Source organism: Protopterus annectens, chromosome 8.part0 (assembly GCF_019279795.1).
Source record: "Protopterus annectens isolate FY-2018-M chromosome 8.part0, PAN1.0, whole genome shotgun sequence".
NCBI lineage: Eukaryota > Metazoa > Chordata > Ceratodontiformes > Protopteridae > Protopterus > Protopterus annectens.
Window position 1 is genome coordinate 1,246,784,996 of NC_056741.1, and position 18,970 is coordinate 1,246,803,965.

Here is an 18,970-nt window from a genome sequence, read left to right on the forward strand (position 1 = left end):
TGTTACAACTGCCTCATGTACAGAGGGAACCCTCTCCTCCTACCACCAAACACTAATACATGCGAGAGATGCAATTATACAGCCAAACTGGAGGCTAAGCTCTCTCAACCCAAGACTGGACCAGTGGACCAGGCAGTCAAGAGGAGAAGGGAATTACTTGCATCACACCACTAGTCTCACATAGACCTAGGAACCAGCACCGGCAAAAAAACACACATAAATACACAAAAACATACTTGGAAGCTCTAAATACAAATCTGCAAAAGCAACAGAGACCTCCAAAGCAGACATCCAAGCAACCTCCACCCCCCAATACAAACCATGAAACACATACTTCACAAAACCAGTGTGCCATGCAATCACAGCCCTTAAGGCAAAATAACATACCCAACACACCAGTAATAAGTGATTCTGTAGTCAGGCACACTGATGTCCCTCTCACTAGGCTGAACAAGGAGCAGGTTACTGTTAGCTGCCTGTCAGGTGTCAGGATCCACCACATAACACAAGCACTCAGGTCACTCCAGAACAAGTACAAATATGACTCTGTCATTGTCCATGCAGGTGTGAATGACCTGAGCCATACCTCCCTGGACTACATGAAAAGAGACATGGAGGAGCTCTCTGATCACGTAGCCCAGGCTGGTATGACCCTGAGTAGCATTCTGCCCTCACCAAGAATGATACCACCGTATAAAGAAAAAAATTATCAATTTCAACAATTGGCTAAGCTTCTGGTGTCATTCAAAGGTGATCCAGCGTCTGTCAGCCTGGGATGACATGCTCGACAAGCCACGCTGCTTCGCTAGAGATGGCTTGTACCTGTCACCCTTAGGCTTTTGAATACTGGCCAAGGCTCTTGCCATCCTCATAGTGCTTTTTTAGACAAGGCTCAAAAGACAAACCCACCACCATAAATCGCACAAGTAACAAAAAACTGAGAGTAATGATACTCAATACCAGAAGTCTAAACCTCAAAATACACGCACTCGAGACACTCCTCAGTATGGAAAAAAATCAATATATGTGCAGTAACAGAAACCTGGTTTAAGGCTCCAGAGAGCACCCCAGCACTACCAGGCTAAAACTCATACCATACATTTCGGCCACAAAACCTGGACCAAAATGCAAAAGGCAGGGGAGTATCCATATTCATCAAGGATACCCATGCCTCCAGGTTAGTGGCACAGCACGATGCCTCAGAGATCATCCGCGTGCAACTAACAATGGGCAAAACTGCAATCCAAATTGTAGCTTGCTACAGATTACCCACCATGTCCCAGGACCCCCATTCTGCATTTCTGGAAGCACTGGGAAATATAAAGGTCCTACCAAACACCCTGATATTGGGTGATTTCAATTACCCAAACATTAACTGGGAGAACTACTCAGGTACTAACTCCCTTGCCCAACATTTCCTAGAATTTATAAACTCTAACACCCTGGATCAACTGGTCAACACCCCCACCAGAGGTGACAACATATTGGACCTGGTCATCACCAATATGGGCGACCGGTGTTCCACACCAGAGGTAAACCCCTCGCTGGTTAGATCTGACCATAAACTAATCACTCTGGATATCCACATTCCACCCCCACCCCCGGTCAAAGAAACTACCATGAAAAACTTTTGAAAAGCAAACTTCACGTTAATTAAGACCGAGGTGGAAAGTTTCAAAGCCCCCATGCTAAAGGATAATGCTGTCCAAGCTGCAAAATCCTTTACAAATGCACTCTATGGGCACCTACATGAATGCATGGATCATGCTATCCCAAGCAAAACCAAGACTCACTCCTCCAAGAAAAGGAAACCAGTCTGGTAGACCCCAGCCATAAACAAGCTATACAATAGAAGGAGGAAACTAGTGCAGAAAAGAGTAAAATCCCAAGATGGGAAGACATCCCTGATCAGCATCAGCAGGAAACTACGATCCCTCATAAAATCATCCAAGGCTAGCTTTGAAAGAAAAATTGTCAAGGACTCCAAAGATATCCACATGGCATTCCTTAGCTATGTCAAGAATCTAAGTGGCAATTCTCAGATCTGCTCGGAGTTAGTGCAGAATGGCACAAAATAGACTGAACCGACCTATATCACCAACATCCTGGCAGACAGGTTCAGTGCAAACTTCACCCTCCTCTCAGCCCCAAAAGGGCCCATAACCATAGTAGAAGAATGTAGTGCTCCTGAAATCACAGACAGGTTAAAACAGCCCTCTCCAAAGCCAAAAACACAGCATCAATGGGACCGGACAGTGTCCAAGGCTACGTCCTACATAAGCTCAAAGATGAACTAACCCCTCACCTAAACACACTGTTCAAACTCAGCCTCTCCACAGGCTACGTGCCCATAGAGTGGCACACAGCAACATTTATTCCACTCCACAAAGGTGGAGCCACAACAGACCCCAGTAACTATCACCCTATAAGCCTGACTAGCTTGGTCTGCAAGGCCATGGAGTGCATCATCATGGATCTCATTAACAGAGACATTGGGAACTGCCAAACACTGGACTCTACCCAGTTCAGCTTTGTTAAGGGCAGATCATGCCTTCTAAACCTGGTGGACTTTTTTGAGACAGTTACCAAGGCTATAGATGAGGGAAAGGTGATCCACACAGCCTACCTAGACCTCACAAAGGTCACCAGCCTGAACATAAATCCCTACATCATGAGATGGATTGCCAACTGGCTCATGGACAGAACCCACAAGGTAAGAGTTGTGGAAGTTAGGTCTGACTCTAAACCGGTTACAAGTGGTGTTCCCCAGGGTTCAGTCTTAGGACCTTTCCTGTTCAGCATATACTTCTCAGAGGTACAGTCTAGCACAGGAGGACTATGGCTGACCAAGTTCGCAGACGACTGCAAACTAGGGGGTATAATTGACTCTCCGGCTGACACCGACATCCTCCAAAAGGGTCTCACTGAGACAGATACCTGGTGTCAAAATCATGGCCTCAAGCTAAATGTCAAAAAGTGCATAGTCATCCCCTTTGGAAAAAACATAATACCCACAAACTACCACATAGGTGGTAGCCCCCTAAATAAGGAAGACATAATACAGGATCTGGGGATCCAAGTAGATAGTAACCTCTCCTTTGACAATCACATTGCCAAAGTGGTTAGAAAATCCATCTATGTGGCCCACCTAATCACAGAAGGGTTTGCATCCAGATCAAAAGAGGTCATTGTGCCCTCTACGCATCACTCATCAGACCCATCATAGAGTACAATGCCCCATTTGGGATGTACCTTACAAGACACCTGCAACACCTGGAAAGACCACAGAATTACCTCACCAAGAGGATCACTGGCCTCAAACAGATGCCCTATGCAGCTTGACTGAAGAATCTCCAGCTGTACTCAGTTGCATACCACCTACTAAGAGGTGATCTCTGCCTGACATACAAGGCCATGTCCAACCCAGAATTTATGGACATGCTCCACCTAAAGAAAACCATATCCCCTTGAGCCACACACTCTAGGGATCTAAACCTCACCACAACAATAAATAGGACATGCTAGAGGGATAGATTCCTGTCCCAGAGACTTCCCATGCTCTGAAACAAGATTGCAGTCTACATTAGGCAGAGCTCCTCACTAACCCTCTTCAAGAGAAACCTTGACGAGTGGATGGGAAACAGAAAGTGTACCCCGGGGATCACTTCAGTGGCTCTGCTGGACAGAGGCACAGGGAACTAATTTAAGGGGGTGGCGTAAGCCAACACATTCCGGCTAGGCTTATAAATGCCTTTGGGCAGATAGCCTAGTACCTACCTCTGAACCTATGAACTTATGAATGCAAACCTGAAGGCACATGGGATGAAAGTGAGTACAGATAAGACAGGTGTAATGGCAACAAAGGGTGGAATCAGAATAAGCTGAGAATTAAGATAGAAGGCAAAACAGTTGACACATTAACAACTTCAAGTATCTGGGAGGGGTGGTTGAAGGGAAGGAAAGTCTGAATGAGGAGGTCAAAGCTAGAATCAGAGGGGCTACAGCCAAGTGGCACAGAGTGTCAGGTGTAGTATATAATAGAAGAATGCCAAAAAAGCTGAAAAGTAAGATGTACAAAACAGTGGTGTGACCAGTACTACTGCATGGTACAGAAACCTGGCAGTAAAGAGCCATTGAAGAAACTAGAGATGATGGAAACAAAGTGCCTGAGATGGGTGGTGTGATGCACACTGCAGGGCAGATGAAAAAATGAGGATATAATACCAGAAGCCAAAGTAGCTCTGATTGCAGAAAAGGTCAAAGAGAACAGATTACAGTGGTTCAGGCACATGTGCAGAAAATAAGACAATCTGGTGAAGATCTGGAATAGACAGGAAGAAGAAAAGAGGAAATTAGGCATCAGCAAAGAGGTGGATGGATTTGTGTGAAAGAAGACCTGCAACAGTCAGGCAAGACTGTTGAAGTAGTTAGGAAAGTGACACTGAATAGGGAGAGAGAGAGAGAGAGAGAGAGAGAGAGAGAGAGAGAGATGGTGACAGTCGATATGACACTTGACCATGTAGAAAATGGGGAAAAGGCGATTGATGATGATTTCTTTAAAGAGTTGGAGGAATTTCATGATCCATTATGCTGAATGGATGTTGTTATCAGATCATTCCCCATGTTCATCAGAGACAGCCCATGCAAATACACAGTTATACTGTTATAGGAGCAAAGCAGCTATGTTATTTCAGTTCTGGTCACAGGTTCTGGCTTATTTACATTGTTTGTATTAATTAGTTTAATTCTTAATCATTAGGAACTAACAAATTTATAATATCCAATAATCACTTCTAAAGTTGTATGAAGTTGTTTGAATTTTACTGTTGTAATCTATGTTCAGTGTTCATTGTTATATACATTTACTATAGGTTCTGTTATGACAATGCACAATTGTGTGATTTTGTTTATAGTTTGTTGTAATAAAAATGCTTTAGAGCATTTTTTAGGGCATTCTTAAATTCCATCAGATCCACACACTTAAAAAGATATGATCCATATTTCCTCTCTCAGTTCCATACAGTTCTAACAAATACTCTAAACCTGGGGAAATGATTTGCAACCTACAGGGGACATAAAATACCTATGGAAACACTTCCTTGCAAATATCCCAAACCATCTAGATTTTGTTTCATACTTAGGAACTTTTCCAATTTCCCTCACTGATATTTTGCAATTTGTCCATGTAATCTTTTTCCCAGTCCTTCCTAAGCTCCACTGATTGATTTTTATAATTAGCATACCAATTTTTAAGTTCTGCTAATTATCACCTTTTAAATAACATTTTCTTTTCTTCCTTCTGTTAAAAATTAAACCACAGCTAGCCACTCGCCTATCAGTCCTCCATCTTTTTGTCTGTATTTTTCTATTAAACCCTGGTATAGCAAATAATCTCTTTTCTGATATCCAAAGAGTTTTTCAGCTTTCTCACATTCTCTCACTTTGCTTCCTAAATTATTTGCTCCCAATACTTTGGCTCCTTTTCTGAATTCCTGTAGTTGCTTCCAGCCATATTTTGCCTGTTATTTATCTCCTTAATTGGGAACCTTATTGGCAAACTCTCCTTTCTCCATTGCTTCACTATCTTAGTCTACAAAGTATTATCTGTCAACATATACACACACACACACAGACACACACACACACACACACACACACACACACATATATATATATATATATATATATATATATATATATATATATATATATGAAATTAATTTTTTCCACTGTACTGTGATCTTGGAGTTGGTATATTTAATTTACAGGGGGTGTGGGGGGCAGATCCTCCCACTGCAGATTGCAGGGGGGCTTGCTAACATGCAGAAACATAGTAAAAGGTGTGTTTGTTAGTTGGGTGTTGTTGTAGGTGGAGGGGATCTTATTTACTTGTGCAATGTAATTTTCAATGTTATGAAGCACACTTTCAATGTTCTGAGTTTTCAATGTTTTGGGTTTTCAGTGTTTTGAATTTTCAATGTTATGGTCTCAGTGTTATGAAATTCAATGTTATGAAATTTCAATGTCATGAAGTAGACATATGTTCTGCCTGATCCTCCAATTTTCACCCAAAGCGAGCATCCAGAAGGTCAGCCCATCTGAGTCTCCCAAAGTGCCTACTTGCCCCATCATTACCTCTTATCATTTGATCTCTGTCACTATGCTGGCACTACAAATAAGAGCCTAAGTTGTGTAGGATTAAAGTGACCCTTAAATAAGTCAACCATAGATCCCCTTGGTCCATTGGAAGAATCATCTTATCCCATGTAACCCTTTGCCTCTTCCCTTCCCAAATACATTTCTTCAGTTCTTTATTAATTGTTAGTTATCTTGCTGTCTAACGTCATGGTCAAACCTTTTCATTAACTCACTTTTTGGATTATCATCTGCCTAGATTCCTCCCACATTTCTATGAGTTCTTTGTGCGGCATAATCCTAGATAGTTCATTTGTTGTTCCCCCAGAGATATGGTTGCTGTTAAACTATATATGTGGCTATAAAATTTCCTGCTGTAGGTTTTGTTTATCCACATTTATTTAAAATCCTGAGAATATCTGGCATTATCTGAATGTGTTCCACAGAACAGGAATAGGAACATCTTGCTCTGTTTTTGTCAGATACTGTATAATATCATTGGTAAACAAAGCTATTTTCTCTGGCTCCGATTCCACATGTACCCTTGAATCTGTGCGCCCCTTAGTTTCCTTGCCATAGCTTACCCAGATTTTTTATCTCATCTGTTGGCTGCAGTTTTATGTTTGGTATTTTTTCTTTCCTCAGCTGTTTTTATCTGACATACATTTATTGGGCTTATCTCTATGTCCTCAAATAACCTCTTCAATTAATACTACATCAAAATACAATTAATTATGTGTCATATTAATATTTGCTATGTACACATGATGTATATTATTGATACAGTACACCCTGCTGTCAGTCATACTGTATGCTGCCTCATGTATGGTGACTTTAAGCACTTTTGTTTCTAGAGCTTCACTCCCCCAAATTCCATAAAAAAATGAACTTTTCCAAACAAACAAAAAAAGAAAACAAATAAATGTTGAGAGACTAGATAGCTAGACAGATGTCACCTGAACCCTTTGTTATATGAATTTCAGCTATAATCATACAAAGCTATAGAAAATTTTGTTGAAGTGTTACAGAACTCTTAATATGCTAGTAATCATGTGTTTGGCATTGAAAGATACTGTTGCACAAGTTTGAGTACTTAATAAGCTGCAACAGAAGTTAGTTTTTAGATCATTTATGCTAGTGTTAGAAAAACATAAAACCTGACACACATACATTCAGATTTGAAGCATTACTGCTGAGAAGGGTAAACAGTGAATTATGTCACCTAGGTTTAGGTTGTGTGTAGGTGCACTATGATGAGTGTATTAATAACATAAGAGAAGGCTGCTTTACATATATCACATGCTTCCTTAAAGCTGTGAAGCATTAGTGATAGAAAGATAATTGTTAATTTATTTATTTTTATTTTTATTTGATATATTTTGTTAACTGGGTAATGTCCGGCTGGGCCAGAAGCCCATTTTCAGCACAGACCTGGGAATAAAAGCTCCAGTTATACAGTTTACAGTTACAGAAATGATGCAAAAGAAAGAAGAATCAGGTCCTATCAAAGTTTTAGCCACCAAGGAGCAGCTTAAAGAAAAAGCAAACTATATTAACTACATAGAAAAAGTATATGCACATTCCTGCATTTAATGGAATTATAGACTAATAGGGCACAATCTCAAGTTAAAGCATATAGCTGCTTCATAAAAAAGGGAAAATAATAACACAGTATATCAAATGAAAACAGATGCAAATACAAATATGTGATGTATGGTTTAACAAGGGAAGCTCATTACTGTTGATGCAGCATTCTGCTGTAATAGAGTTAGAATATGATGACCAGTGGTGGCTTGATCAGAATAATCATTATCATTAATGAGAGGCCAGAAGGCTTTTCAGCATTATAATTGGGGGGGGGGGGTATTTAGTGCCATACTGTAAATTTAGAATGTGTTTAGCCTTGTTTAATCTATACACAAATTTCAACTTTTAAAACACATTTGGTAAAGGAACAATAAATGACCCTGTACTTTTTTAATAGATTACTAGCTGAATTACCATCTATTATTCTAGCCATACGTTTTGCAACCTCATAAATGTATGTTAATTTTATTCCATACCAGACATTTCTTATTTAAAAAAGAATAAGTAATATTAATAATAATTACCACAAACAGTGAGATTCAGCTTGGCTTCAGCTTGTCCAAACTGGTTTTCAGCTTTACAAGTGTATTCGCCTTCATCTGATTGGTCGAGACTAAAAACTGTTAATTCTGTTCTATCAGAATTAAACTTTCTTTTTCCACTCAAAGCTCTTAGTTCTTCTCCATTTCTACAATGAAAATACAAATAGGCAATATTATAAAAAAATAAAATTAAACTATGTATGGTTTAAATTAAATGATATTGTGTGTTTTACTTTCATAACAGACAGTAGCTTTCAAAAGTTGAATAAAATGAAAAATAGTGAATACGCTTTTTGTCAAATATTTTTGGTGTTTAGTTTAAGAATGTATTACAGACTCTAAAGAAGTGTAGTACACCAAAAATCTGCTTGCTGAAAAAGTTGTTCCACAGTTTCTTAAAGTGCAAGTCACTTTATCTCATACTAATATAACTAATTTGCAGAAAGTATTCCTGTAGAAAATTATGTTGGCATTTAAAGAAATAAATTTACAGAGAATTGCCAGAAAAAGACTAACCCCAGGATTCATGAAGCTTGTGCCAGGCGCATGCATAGCGTAGGCGTTATAACGCCAAATATGGCCACAGAGCGATTCAGGTGCGATCCAATTCCACGTGCACTACCAGCGTACGCCAGATCTGCGCAGCCCCCGGCGTACGTATGCTAATCACCCCATGTGCAGTGTCGCACCATGCAAATGAAGGCATATAGCGATTCATGAAGTGGTGCAGGCGTAGCGTAAGTCCACGGAAATGTAAACCAATAAACACGGTTTACATTTTCCCAAACAGAACATCGGAGCTATGGAAGAGAGCCAGACCCAGGTATCACAACGTTAACATATGCCGATGGTGAAATACACAGCCAATGGCATAAGAAAAGATGCACAACACGTAAATAACAACATTTAATGTCATGTCCACAGTAACGCACAGCACAACCGCAGGGCATGTGTGCGGAAGCTGTAACATAAAGAAATAATATAAAAATGTCATAAAATTGCAACGTAATAGAAATCAGGTTTACAGCATAATACACAATGGTAGGCATGGAACACCACAACCAAGGTGTAAGGGTTGCTAAGGACTTGCGATAGTGTTCGGCGCGGTAACTATGAATTAATAGTCAATGCCATGCAAATGAGGCAGATAATACTGAATCGCAAATGTCCCGCCGGATGAAGGTTGTGCCATACGGCGCAGCAGTATAACACCGAGGAGGGGCTCAGAGGAGATACATGACATCAGCAGAGGGGTGTGCCACCGTAGCACTAAGCACATTGGAGCATTGCAAATCTGGCCTGTCCGTTGCTAAGCAAAGCTGCAGGACAGGGGTGGGGAGGAATCGTTTAGCTGAGAGCACACATGGTGGCCAAAAGTGCATGTGTACGAGGATGAAAATGTGCCCAAAACCCAGTAATCAGACGCACGCGCTGCAAACAATAGCAGAAACAGGAAGGTCAGGGGAAGAAAAGAAGGAAATGCGGAAGTAGGGTAATTGGAGTACTAATGAGCAATCAACACCAATCAACCCACGAAGGCCAATCGACGGCAGCTGACAAGTCCGCTTGCAGAAACCTGCAAAACAGGATAGGGGAGGCATTTGAATGCAAATAAAGGAGGGGAGGTATTGGATTGCAAAGATAGGAGACCTGACACAGCAGAGCAAAGCAAACTGACAGCAGACTGGCAGTAGCACACATAACGCAAGATACGCCAGGTCCAGGAAAGTACAAATGAAAGTAGGCTGCAGGATGCATGCCAGAAAATGGTAGGTGCAACACGCAGAAATGTAAAGGGAAGGTCAAGAGGTAATCCACGGCAGGCAAATGTAATTCAACACCAAAGGCACCAGAATAGTAGTTCCGGCAGTAAAACACATAAGATAACCTGTAGCTACAATCATACATACACACCCTATGACATCATCGGTGTTCACAGCACAATAGTATAAAGTGTGAAAGCACCCAACACACACCTGTGTATTCCCAAACACCGCACCATAGGTGTAAACACACGGGGAACTTTTAAAATGTACATGTTGGGAGCTGCCATAGCTGTGATTCATCAGCATGTGTTAGAGACTGACGGTGTTGTGGAGGATGATGCCAAAAACTATCGCAGGCCTCGGAGGAGAAGGAGAGTGTTCAGACCAAGGGTAACCTACCAGGGGCTACATGACCTGGAGATAGTAGAGTGTTACAGGGTGGACAGGGACATCTTACAGCAAATAGTGGAGCTGTGCCGGCCAAGCCTGAGAACCAGAGACAACAGAGGGGAACCCATACCAGTGGACACAAAGGTATGTGTAAGCCTGTGAATACTGGCCACAGGCACCTTTCAAAGGCCAACTGGAGATATAATGGGTATCTCACAGGCATCAGCATCCAGGGTACTACACCAGTTCCTGGATGCCATGTTACCACATGCCAATGAGCAGATATACTTCCCCAGTACTCAGGAGGAGTTGGCCAGCAATATGTGCCACTTCCACCATGTGGCACAATACCCAGAGGTACTGGGTGCGATAGACTGCACTCACATACAAATCAAGTCACCACCCGGTGAGCAGGGTAGGCGCTACATAAACCGCAAGGGATTCTACTCCATCAACTGCCAGGTCATGTGCAATGCCCAGGGCATTATCATGGATGTGTGTGTTGGCAGCCCTGGAAGCTACCATGACTCCCATATCTGGCATGCCTCACAGCTGTATCAGGTATTTGTCAGGGGGGGCATCCCACATGGCCATCTCGTGGGGGATACTGGCTATGCACTGGAGCCATGGATGATGACTCCCATCAGAAATGCACACACACCCATGCAAGAACGCCATAATGAGGCACACGCACAAACCAGAATCATCATAGAGCATGTGTTCGGGATGCTGAAATCACGGTTCCGGTGCTTGGATACATCTGGTGGAGCCTTGCAGTACTCTCCAGGCACGTGTGCCCACATCATCATAGTATGTGCCATGCTACATAATATGATCCTGCGGAAGCAGCTGCTGCAGGGACAAAATGGTGAAGGCCCTCATAGCCCATCGCAATTGCCAAGGCCATTACAGGCACAGAGGGATTCAGACCATGAACAGACTGTGCCAGCCCCAGTAGGCAGATGGAGGCATGCCCAATATGCCTATGCCTTGGCAAAGAGGGAACGTATAGCACATACTCTGACAGTGTAGGCCCCTACGGACTGACACCTCTCCACCTGCACACACAGTAAAATGGACGGCACACAAACATGACCACCTGTAAATTGTAATGTATAGGTGGCCCAATGTGTGACTCATACATAGGCAGCCCTCAAACACTGTAAACACAACAGCCAGTGGAACACGGAATGCCAACACCTGAACAGTAAATGAGTCTTACAGCATATGGTGGTGCTGTGAGCCTGTCACGTTCCCCGCCAGATATATATATATATATATATATATATATATATATATATATATAGATATATATAGATATATATATATATATATATGTACACATATGCATATATATAATACACATAGAAAGGGCAATAGAGGGATATATGGTGATATAGATGGATTCAGCGATATCTGCAAATATAATAGATAGTTCAACGACATTCATAACATCTTGGAGGTACAAATAAATAGGATACCGCCAACCATGGAATGTGTAACATACCGACATGCGTAACCACGAGGCTGAAAGACCTATAGAACACAGTACCGGAACAGTACATCCACAAGTAATAGTATGATGATATGAAGGGACAGTTAGTCACCACTGCCGGTGTCGCGGTCCATGTAGGTACTGTGTTCAACTATGTCTGTGAGTGCCGTAGTCTGTGTAAGTGTGCATTGAGGGTGCCATGTGCATCTCTGTGTGACTGTAATGTGTGTGTGTGTCCACAACATGTGTATGTTGGTGCCAAGTCAGAGGCAGATCAGTACAGTAGGTGTGGGTATAGCTAGCTGTAGGCATACGGTTACTACCTGTCCCACAGTAGGAGGGACAGCCCCTCCCAGGGCAGATATGTCCTGACATAAAACAGTACAAAGGGCAAATGTCCGAGATAGTAGGACATAAATATGTCCCATATATAATGTAACAGTCGTATTTAATAGTTATGCCTGTATGTAAGAAACTTAAATGTTACATGCAATATGATAAGTAGCAAAAGTCACACAACAATAGGTATGTAGTGAGGATAAAAGTATGTGCTACCAGTGTACTGACCGTGGCTACATGTTGGCCTGTAAACACCGCTTTGTGTCCCGCAAGTGTCCAACAATGACCATATGAAAAGGTGGCAACCCATGGCAAACAGGCTCTTTTAACAACACAACCACAATGACTGCAAATATCTGGGACAGAAATACAAGGGATAGCTGTCACTTACACATATCCCCTGATATATCGCTGCAATTACGGAGGTATACAAGTAGCAAGCTCACCTGCAGATGATATAGAAACCAGTTAACAACGGCCCAACGTACAATCCCGTAACATAAGTCTACTAACTGTTAGCTCTCTAATTAGGGATGGAGCCCACACACATATATACGGATTATGTAGAAATGCAAGGCATGCAAAATTGCAGGCGTTGAATAATGGAACAAACAGCCATGTTGCAGGTTTTGATTGCAATACTCCGTTATCAGATGTCGGGATGACAGGTACACCCACATGTTGAACCAAATACTCTACCTGTCACACACAATCCACGGGGGACATGAATCCAAACTATACTTGTCTCCATGCATAGCAGTTGCAGTTACACATAACAAAACACAATACAGACCATCTCCCCGAAGGTAGGGCAAATATGCAACGCCCAAGTGGAGAATCCAATTATACCCCACTGTCGCCATGTAATTGGCGAATGGAGTAGCTGCACAGCTGATATGCAAGTAATTAGTCACTCAGGAACACCAATTGGCGGGATGAATCCACATGTTTCAGGTATCGACGTATATAAGGATGACTTGCCAGACATTCAAACCATATGCTCATACCGAATAACAGTTGAAACACTGTGAGAGAGATAGAAAGCAAAGCCCGTACGACAACAAGGTATGTAGAATGCCCGATATGTAAGGTTATGTATAGCATGATCTGTATTAATTAGTTTTACTGTATGTATAGCCTGGTTTGCATTAATTAAATGTGTCTGCAATGCATAAAGTGGGGAAAGGTATTTATGTAGTGATGTCTTGCTGAGCATACTAACGCTTGTAGACACTGTGCGTCCAGCAGTGGGACACAAGGTACACAGCACAGACACCACAAGGGATGCTACATGAGGGCATTAAACAGAACAATGCCATACAACCTGACGTCAGTGGTAGGGTATGTCCAACAAGGACGTGCCATAGCAGGGGATAGTATACATTGATATACTGTCACAGCACGCATGTGTATGTGCATATAACGTTAATGACATATGTAAGGTGGTCCCACTGTGCAAGTATGCTTTGCGTTATGGGATACTATGTGAAATATGTGTAATGTATAGTATTATAGGTAGATATGACAGATATTCTACACAGCATACCAGGCATATCATGCATACCACAGGTATTGTCTATTGGTATGTACAATAACAGGATACATATGGCCTGTAGGTATGGGGCATAGTAATAGCATGATAGCTAATCTAAATGGAAGGGCTACCAAGTAACCATGCACAAAGGACATGTAATAGCTGCACAGGCGCATAGTGTGGTACTATGCAGTCTGACAAGTCCATGTGTAAGCACAACTACAGTGTTCACACTAGTGGCACCTCTCCAGGGTAGTGTCCTGTGAACAGCAGAGCCAGGTGTCACCTGCACCTCTACACAGTACAGCCACTGCAGTGATCACAGGCCTACATGTGTCTCCCAACCACCAAGGGAGGTATCACATGAACAGTGCTACTGAGTGTCCCTGCGTGATGTACATAGGACTTATGTTCCACAGCATAGTGAGTGTCCGGTTTGGGAATGTAACCCAGAAGCACATCCCACTCATTGTGGTGTGTGTGCACATATCCATGAGCATGTTGCTCACAGTGGCCTCTGCTTATGTCGCGTATGAGGAGTATATCCATCAATAATGTTGTGGACATGGGCCCTGTCTAATCAGCAGAGGGCACCCCTGAGTATGTAGTATGCAAATGTGTACAGATGTGGTGTCCGTAGTGCAGCCGCATATTTAAACTGTCGGAGCTCAGTAAACATCATGGCGTGTTAATGTTGTGACATGTAAAGCTGTAGCTGTTGTGTAAGGTACACCCTACATGGGGTGGTGTACCCTTGAATGTGTGTAGATGTCTTGAGTTCAGAGGTACAATGGGTGCCTATGTACCAGCTACACACCCAGTACAGATAGGTGTGGCCATGTAGAAGGATATCCATGCCACAGTGGTAATACGGTAACCACAGGAGTGGGTGTGACATATGTGTGTACTGCAAACATGTACAATGTGATATGTATGTAAGGGACTACCATCCATGTGATAGTCAGTGGGTGAATGGTGTAATGCAAAGGTGATGTGCATGCACCTTGTGTCATGCAGCTTGATGCCATGATAGTCATATTATGTATCTGTCACAGCGACACCCGTATGGTTGGAGTCAGTATCAGCTGGTGGAGCAATCATGGCGCTTGGTATGTAGGGGTTTGAAAGCTAGGTAGGGAAAGTCCCCTGTGCCAGCCTGTTCTGCAGGGAAGCATATACTGAACATGAGGGGCCCTATGACTGAGGACCGTCGTATGCCAAATGTACCAGACATGTAGTAGGTACTATGGTATGCTGGCCTCACTGTGTGTCCTGTCCATGAGCCACATAGCATAACATCCTAAGACACAGGGTACAATGTGCAGGTGGATGTGTATGTTGTCAATATCAGAATGGGGAATGGTGCTGAAAAGCAATGAGAGGACAATGTGGGATGTGTGGACTCCCATACCATCAGCAACTGCCCTGGTAACTGTATGAAAGGAGTCCATCATGTGTAGGGGCCATGCTCTGGCCTTAACAAGCCCAACCCGGGTGGCAGCAAAGGACGGGAGCCCAACAATGTCTCTGTGAAGGACGTCCTTGATGATGTGCCCCATAGCCATGCAGAACAGTCCAGTCAGGTGTGTGGGACTATAGTCCCACTCGTGCAATGCGGTGCCATCTGTGTGTAGTGTGATAAATGCTGCTGTGTGCCATTCAGGGGCTACAATGTCTTAAACAAGGCTATTACTGAATATGGTGGCCTAGTGGGGAGACATGTAATTCAGAGATTGGTGGACATCACAGCCTGGGACGTTGGAAGGTAACATGGGGCCAGTGTCCCAGGACATATAGAGTGTAGGTCAGTACTGTGTAGGTGTGACCACAGGGACACCACAATGTTCATGTATGGATTGCGGCCCTGTAGTGAGTGAGAGGGTGTACTGTCAGCATTGAATCCATCCTCCAGCATGTTGCCAACAATACCTGGGTCTGCAATGTTCCTGAGTGACTGTTGTATGTGACAGCAGATGTGGGTGTTGCCATCGAATACTGACATACCACCATAATGCCTGGTGGTACACCCTGGAATGTGTGGCAGTCATGTTTACGTAGCTAGTCTTGGAGTATGTGATGAGGGACCCTGTGGCCCCACCACGGCTGACCAGTGAGCCACCCCACACATGGGTATGTACACCACTGTGCAACAGCCTACACCTGTTGTTGTACATCATATGTCCATGGAACATGACCACCAGAGTGGCGTCAGTTATCTGGTGTGTATCATCATGGCTCTGTGTGGAATAGCATGATCCATGCAGTTGTGTACATGCTAATGAAGTGCACTGGGGTATGTGTCAGCATTTGTATGTGCATTGTCCATCTGCATGGGTGTCATGATGTTAACAACCACTGTCAGCAGACGTCTGTAGTAGGTGTTGTAGTACACATGTACTGTGTATGCTGTGATGGGTGTGTTGCCGGGATGTGGCTAACAAGTTCGATTAGCATATGTTCGGAATCCACCAATGAGGGGATAACCCCAGGTGTGTAACACCAGTCACATGGTGGTAGTGTTCATGCCAAGGGTAATGTAGGTCTTGGAGGTGGTGTGTATGGGTTGATCCAGCAGAGCGGAGGGTATGACCCATGGATGTGTCGGTACATAAGTGGCTATCCCAGTGAAGTGTGGGGTAGTCTCAGTCACACATCAGTAGTAGCTGTCTGAGGCCCACTGTCCACTATACCAACATAGAAGGTATGTTAGCCGTGGGGTATGATATTGACTCTGTTGCGTGTTACAATGTGTATAGCGGTCCCGGACACAGTTAGTTGCATGTGGAGCACTTCTGATGCATTGTGCTAAGCAACTTGCCAGGATGTGTGCAAAACATAGTGGGATATGGGAACCCCTCAGCTGTGGGTGTGCCGGTCCAGGTATGTGCTTGAAAGGTATGGTCTGTCTATAACCTGTCATTGCAGGTGTGCTCTGCAGAGCCTAGAGGCAGGTCCCAGTCACTGCAGAGATGTTTGAGTGGTGCATTATAAGGTGTGCCTTGCCTGCGTGCATCACAGAGGAAGATGCAAGCATTCTCACATGACCCCATGTTGTGCCTGCCAGTTACTGCCCTGTCAGTGACAGTTATTGGAAACTGTGCAAGACAGGCAGTATAGAAGCAGCAAGAGCCTTACATGTGAGCTGTACTCCCGGGGCTGACAGGTGCAAGTCATCTGTGCCACAGCATTGTGTTTGACCAGGACAGTCATAGCGGACAGATACCACATGCCTGTGGAATGACAATAGGAGCATAGGCAACTGTTGAAGTGACACAGTCAGTCATTGTACAGTGGTATTGTGTCCGGATGAATGCAAAATGCTCCCTATGGCTAGGCCCACACCCTCAGGGCTATAAGACTGGTGAGCTATTGCATGTCCCTGCACACGTAGTCTGTGAAGTGGCATCACAGGGCAGTCACACTAACATGGCGAATGACAGACATATCGTACCTGGTGAGGTGTGACATGGGTGCATAGGTTATGTTGCAGAAGCAGTTACCCGACAGCAAGATGTAAGCGACTAATGCCTTGTGTAGCCTGTTGTGTGGAACTGCAGTGTGACCCCCTACAGAGTCAGCTATGACTGGTGTGTTGTGAATGTTATAACTCACTATTGGCTGTATGTGATGGGCACACATGAGTCTGTGGGCTATAAGCTGGTGATGTTGTCTTCCATGATGGGGGCTACCTCTGCTGCCTACAGTGAGTATGGAGACGTTCTGCACAAGTTGTCCTCGTAGGTGTGGCCAGTGGTGTAGATCATGTGAGACTATGTGATGGGTGGGGTGTGTTGCAAATGTTACACATCCCCAAATGACTGTCAGGTGCAGTCAGGGTTGGCGACAGCATTACCCCCAGCCATAGCTGTCAGCCTCCTGTCCCCAAACTGTGTAACATTAGCCCTCATACTGTGTGACAAATGGGCAAAACGTGGAACACTTACAACTGGCTTACTAACAGCATCAACTAGGAAGGGCATATGATGGCTAAAATAGGCTGGTCTTACATATAAAAAAGATATTCCAATGAATTAATATGATTCCCATCTATTTAGCCATGGCTAGCAGGTAAACTATTTCCAACAATGAATGTGTGACAGACCCTTCCAATGTGGAACCTTGAGGAACATGCACCTTTTAGAACCCCAAATGAGGTACGTTCCTTGTAATGAGGTACACCTGAGAGCTATGGGCCCAGCATGGCTGCAGAAGTGCATCCCCCACAGGCTGTAGTGCCGTATGTTGGGAGGTGAGCATTGAATGTGTACATGAGACAATTGCTCTATTGCCACATGTACGACATATCCCTCATATAGACAGGCAGTAGCACTAGTACGTGACAGTTGGACATGCCTGTATATACAACCATGCCCCACAGGATATGTGCATTACGTGTGTACAACAGCTGTCGTACCTTAAGCAAGCTGGGAAGTGAAGGACAGCCAGTGTACCTGTGGGAAATGGTGTGGAATGGGCGCTATAGTAATCAGTAGCTCATGACATGTTCACAAGTTCTGAACAAGTGCCTAGCATGACCATACAATACAGATAGGGTGTTGGATAATATCAACCCACAAGTGGTGATGACAGTCATTTAGGGTGGCACCGCACTATAACCCTGCTGAGTATGGTGTGCATGTCCATGAACCATTAGCACTGTAGATGTTAGCAGTACAGATGTACAAGACAGCACGGATATTTGATTACAAATACCTTTGCATGTCACAGGAGTGTTCCACCAGTGGCCTGTTGACAGACGCACAACTACAAAAGGTGCAAGAGTGACATATGCACAGCACATCAGTGCCAGATACAGTAGAACAGGGTTAATGTGTTGTACTCCACCCTCATTGTAGCCCATACCACACAGACAAATGTTAGGCATCTGTGTATGTAAGGCTGTGAATGGCCATGACCTATCAGTATAGCTGTGTCAGTGTTGTGAACAACATACAGAATGGGCTGTGTGGGTGAGGTGTGTGACATATGTGCACAGTCTGATGGATGATACCAGCAGTGTCACCGCTAAGTGAACATCCCTGTACCCATAAACTACTACCTAGGCTGTGGGCAACATTATGGACACTGTGTAAGGGATGGTGCTGTGCAGTGCACCCCCCCGACATGGTGACATCTCCAGGCCCCTTAGGTAGTCATATGAGGTACCCATGTCATGTCAGGG

At 43.6% G+C, this 18,970-nt stretch overlaps 1 protein-coding gene across 1 annotated transcript in view; it reads right to left on the reverse strand.

Moving 5' to 3' along the window:
- The window catches only part of LOC122808455 (neural cell adhesion molecule 1-like), a 261,490-nt gene that overhangs the window by 80,265 nt on the left and 162,255 nt on the right, over positions 1–18,970 (reverse strand). The window contains exon 6 of the mRNA XM_044079415.1: positions 8,247–8,410. Coding sequence (XP_043935350.1) covers positions 8,247–8,410 — 164 coding nt within the window. The remainder of the gene's footprint in view (positions 1–8,246; positions 8,411–18,970) is intronic.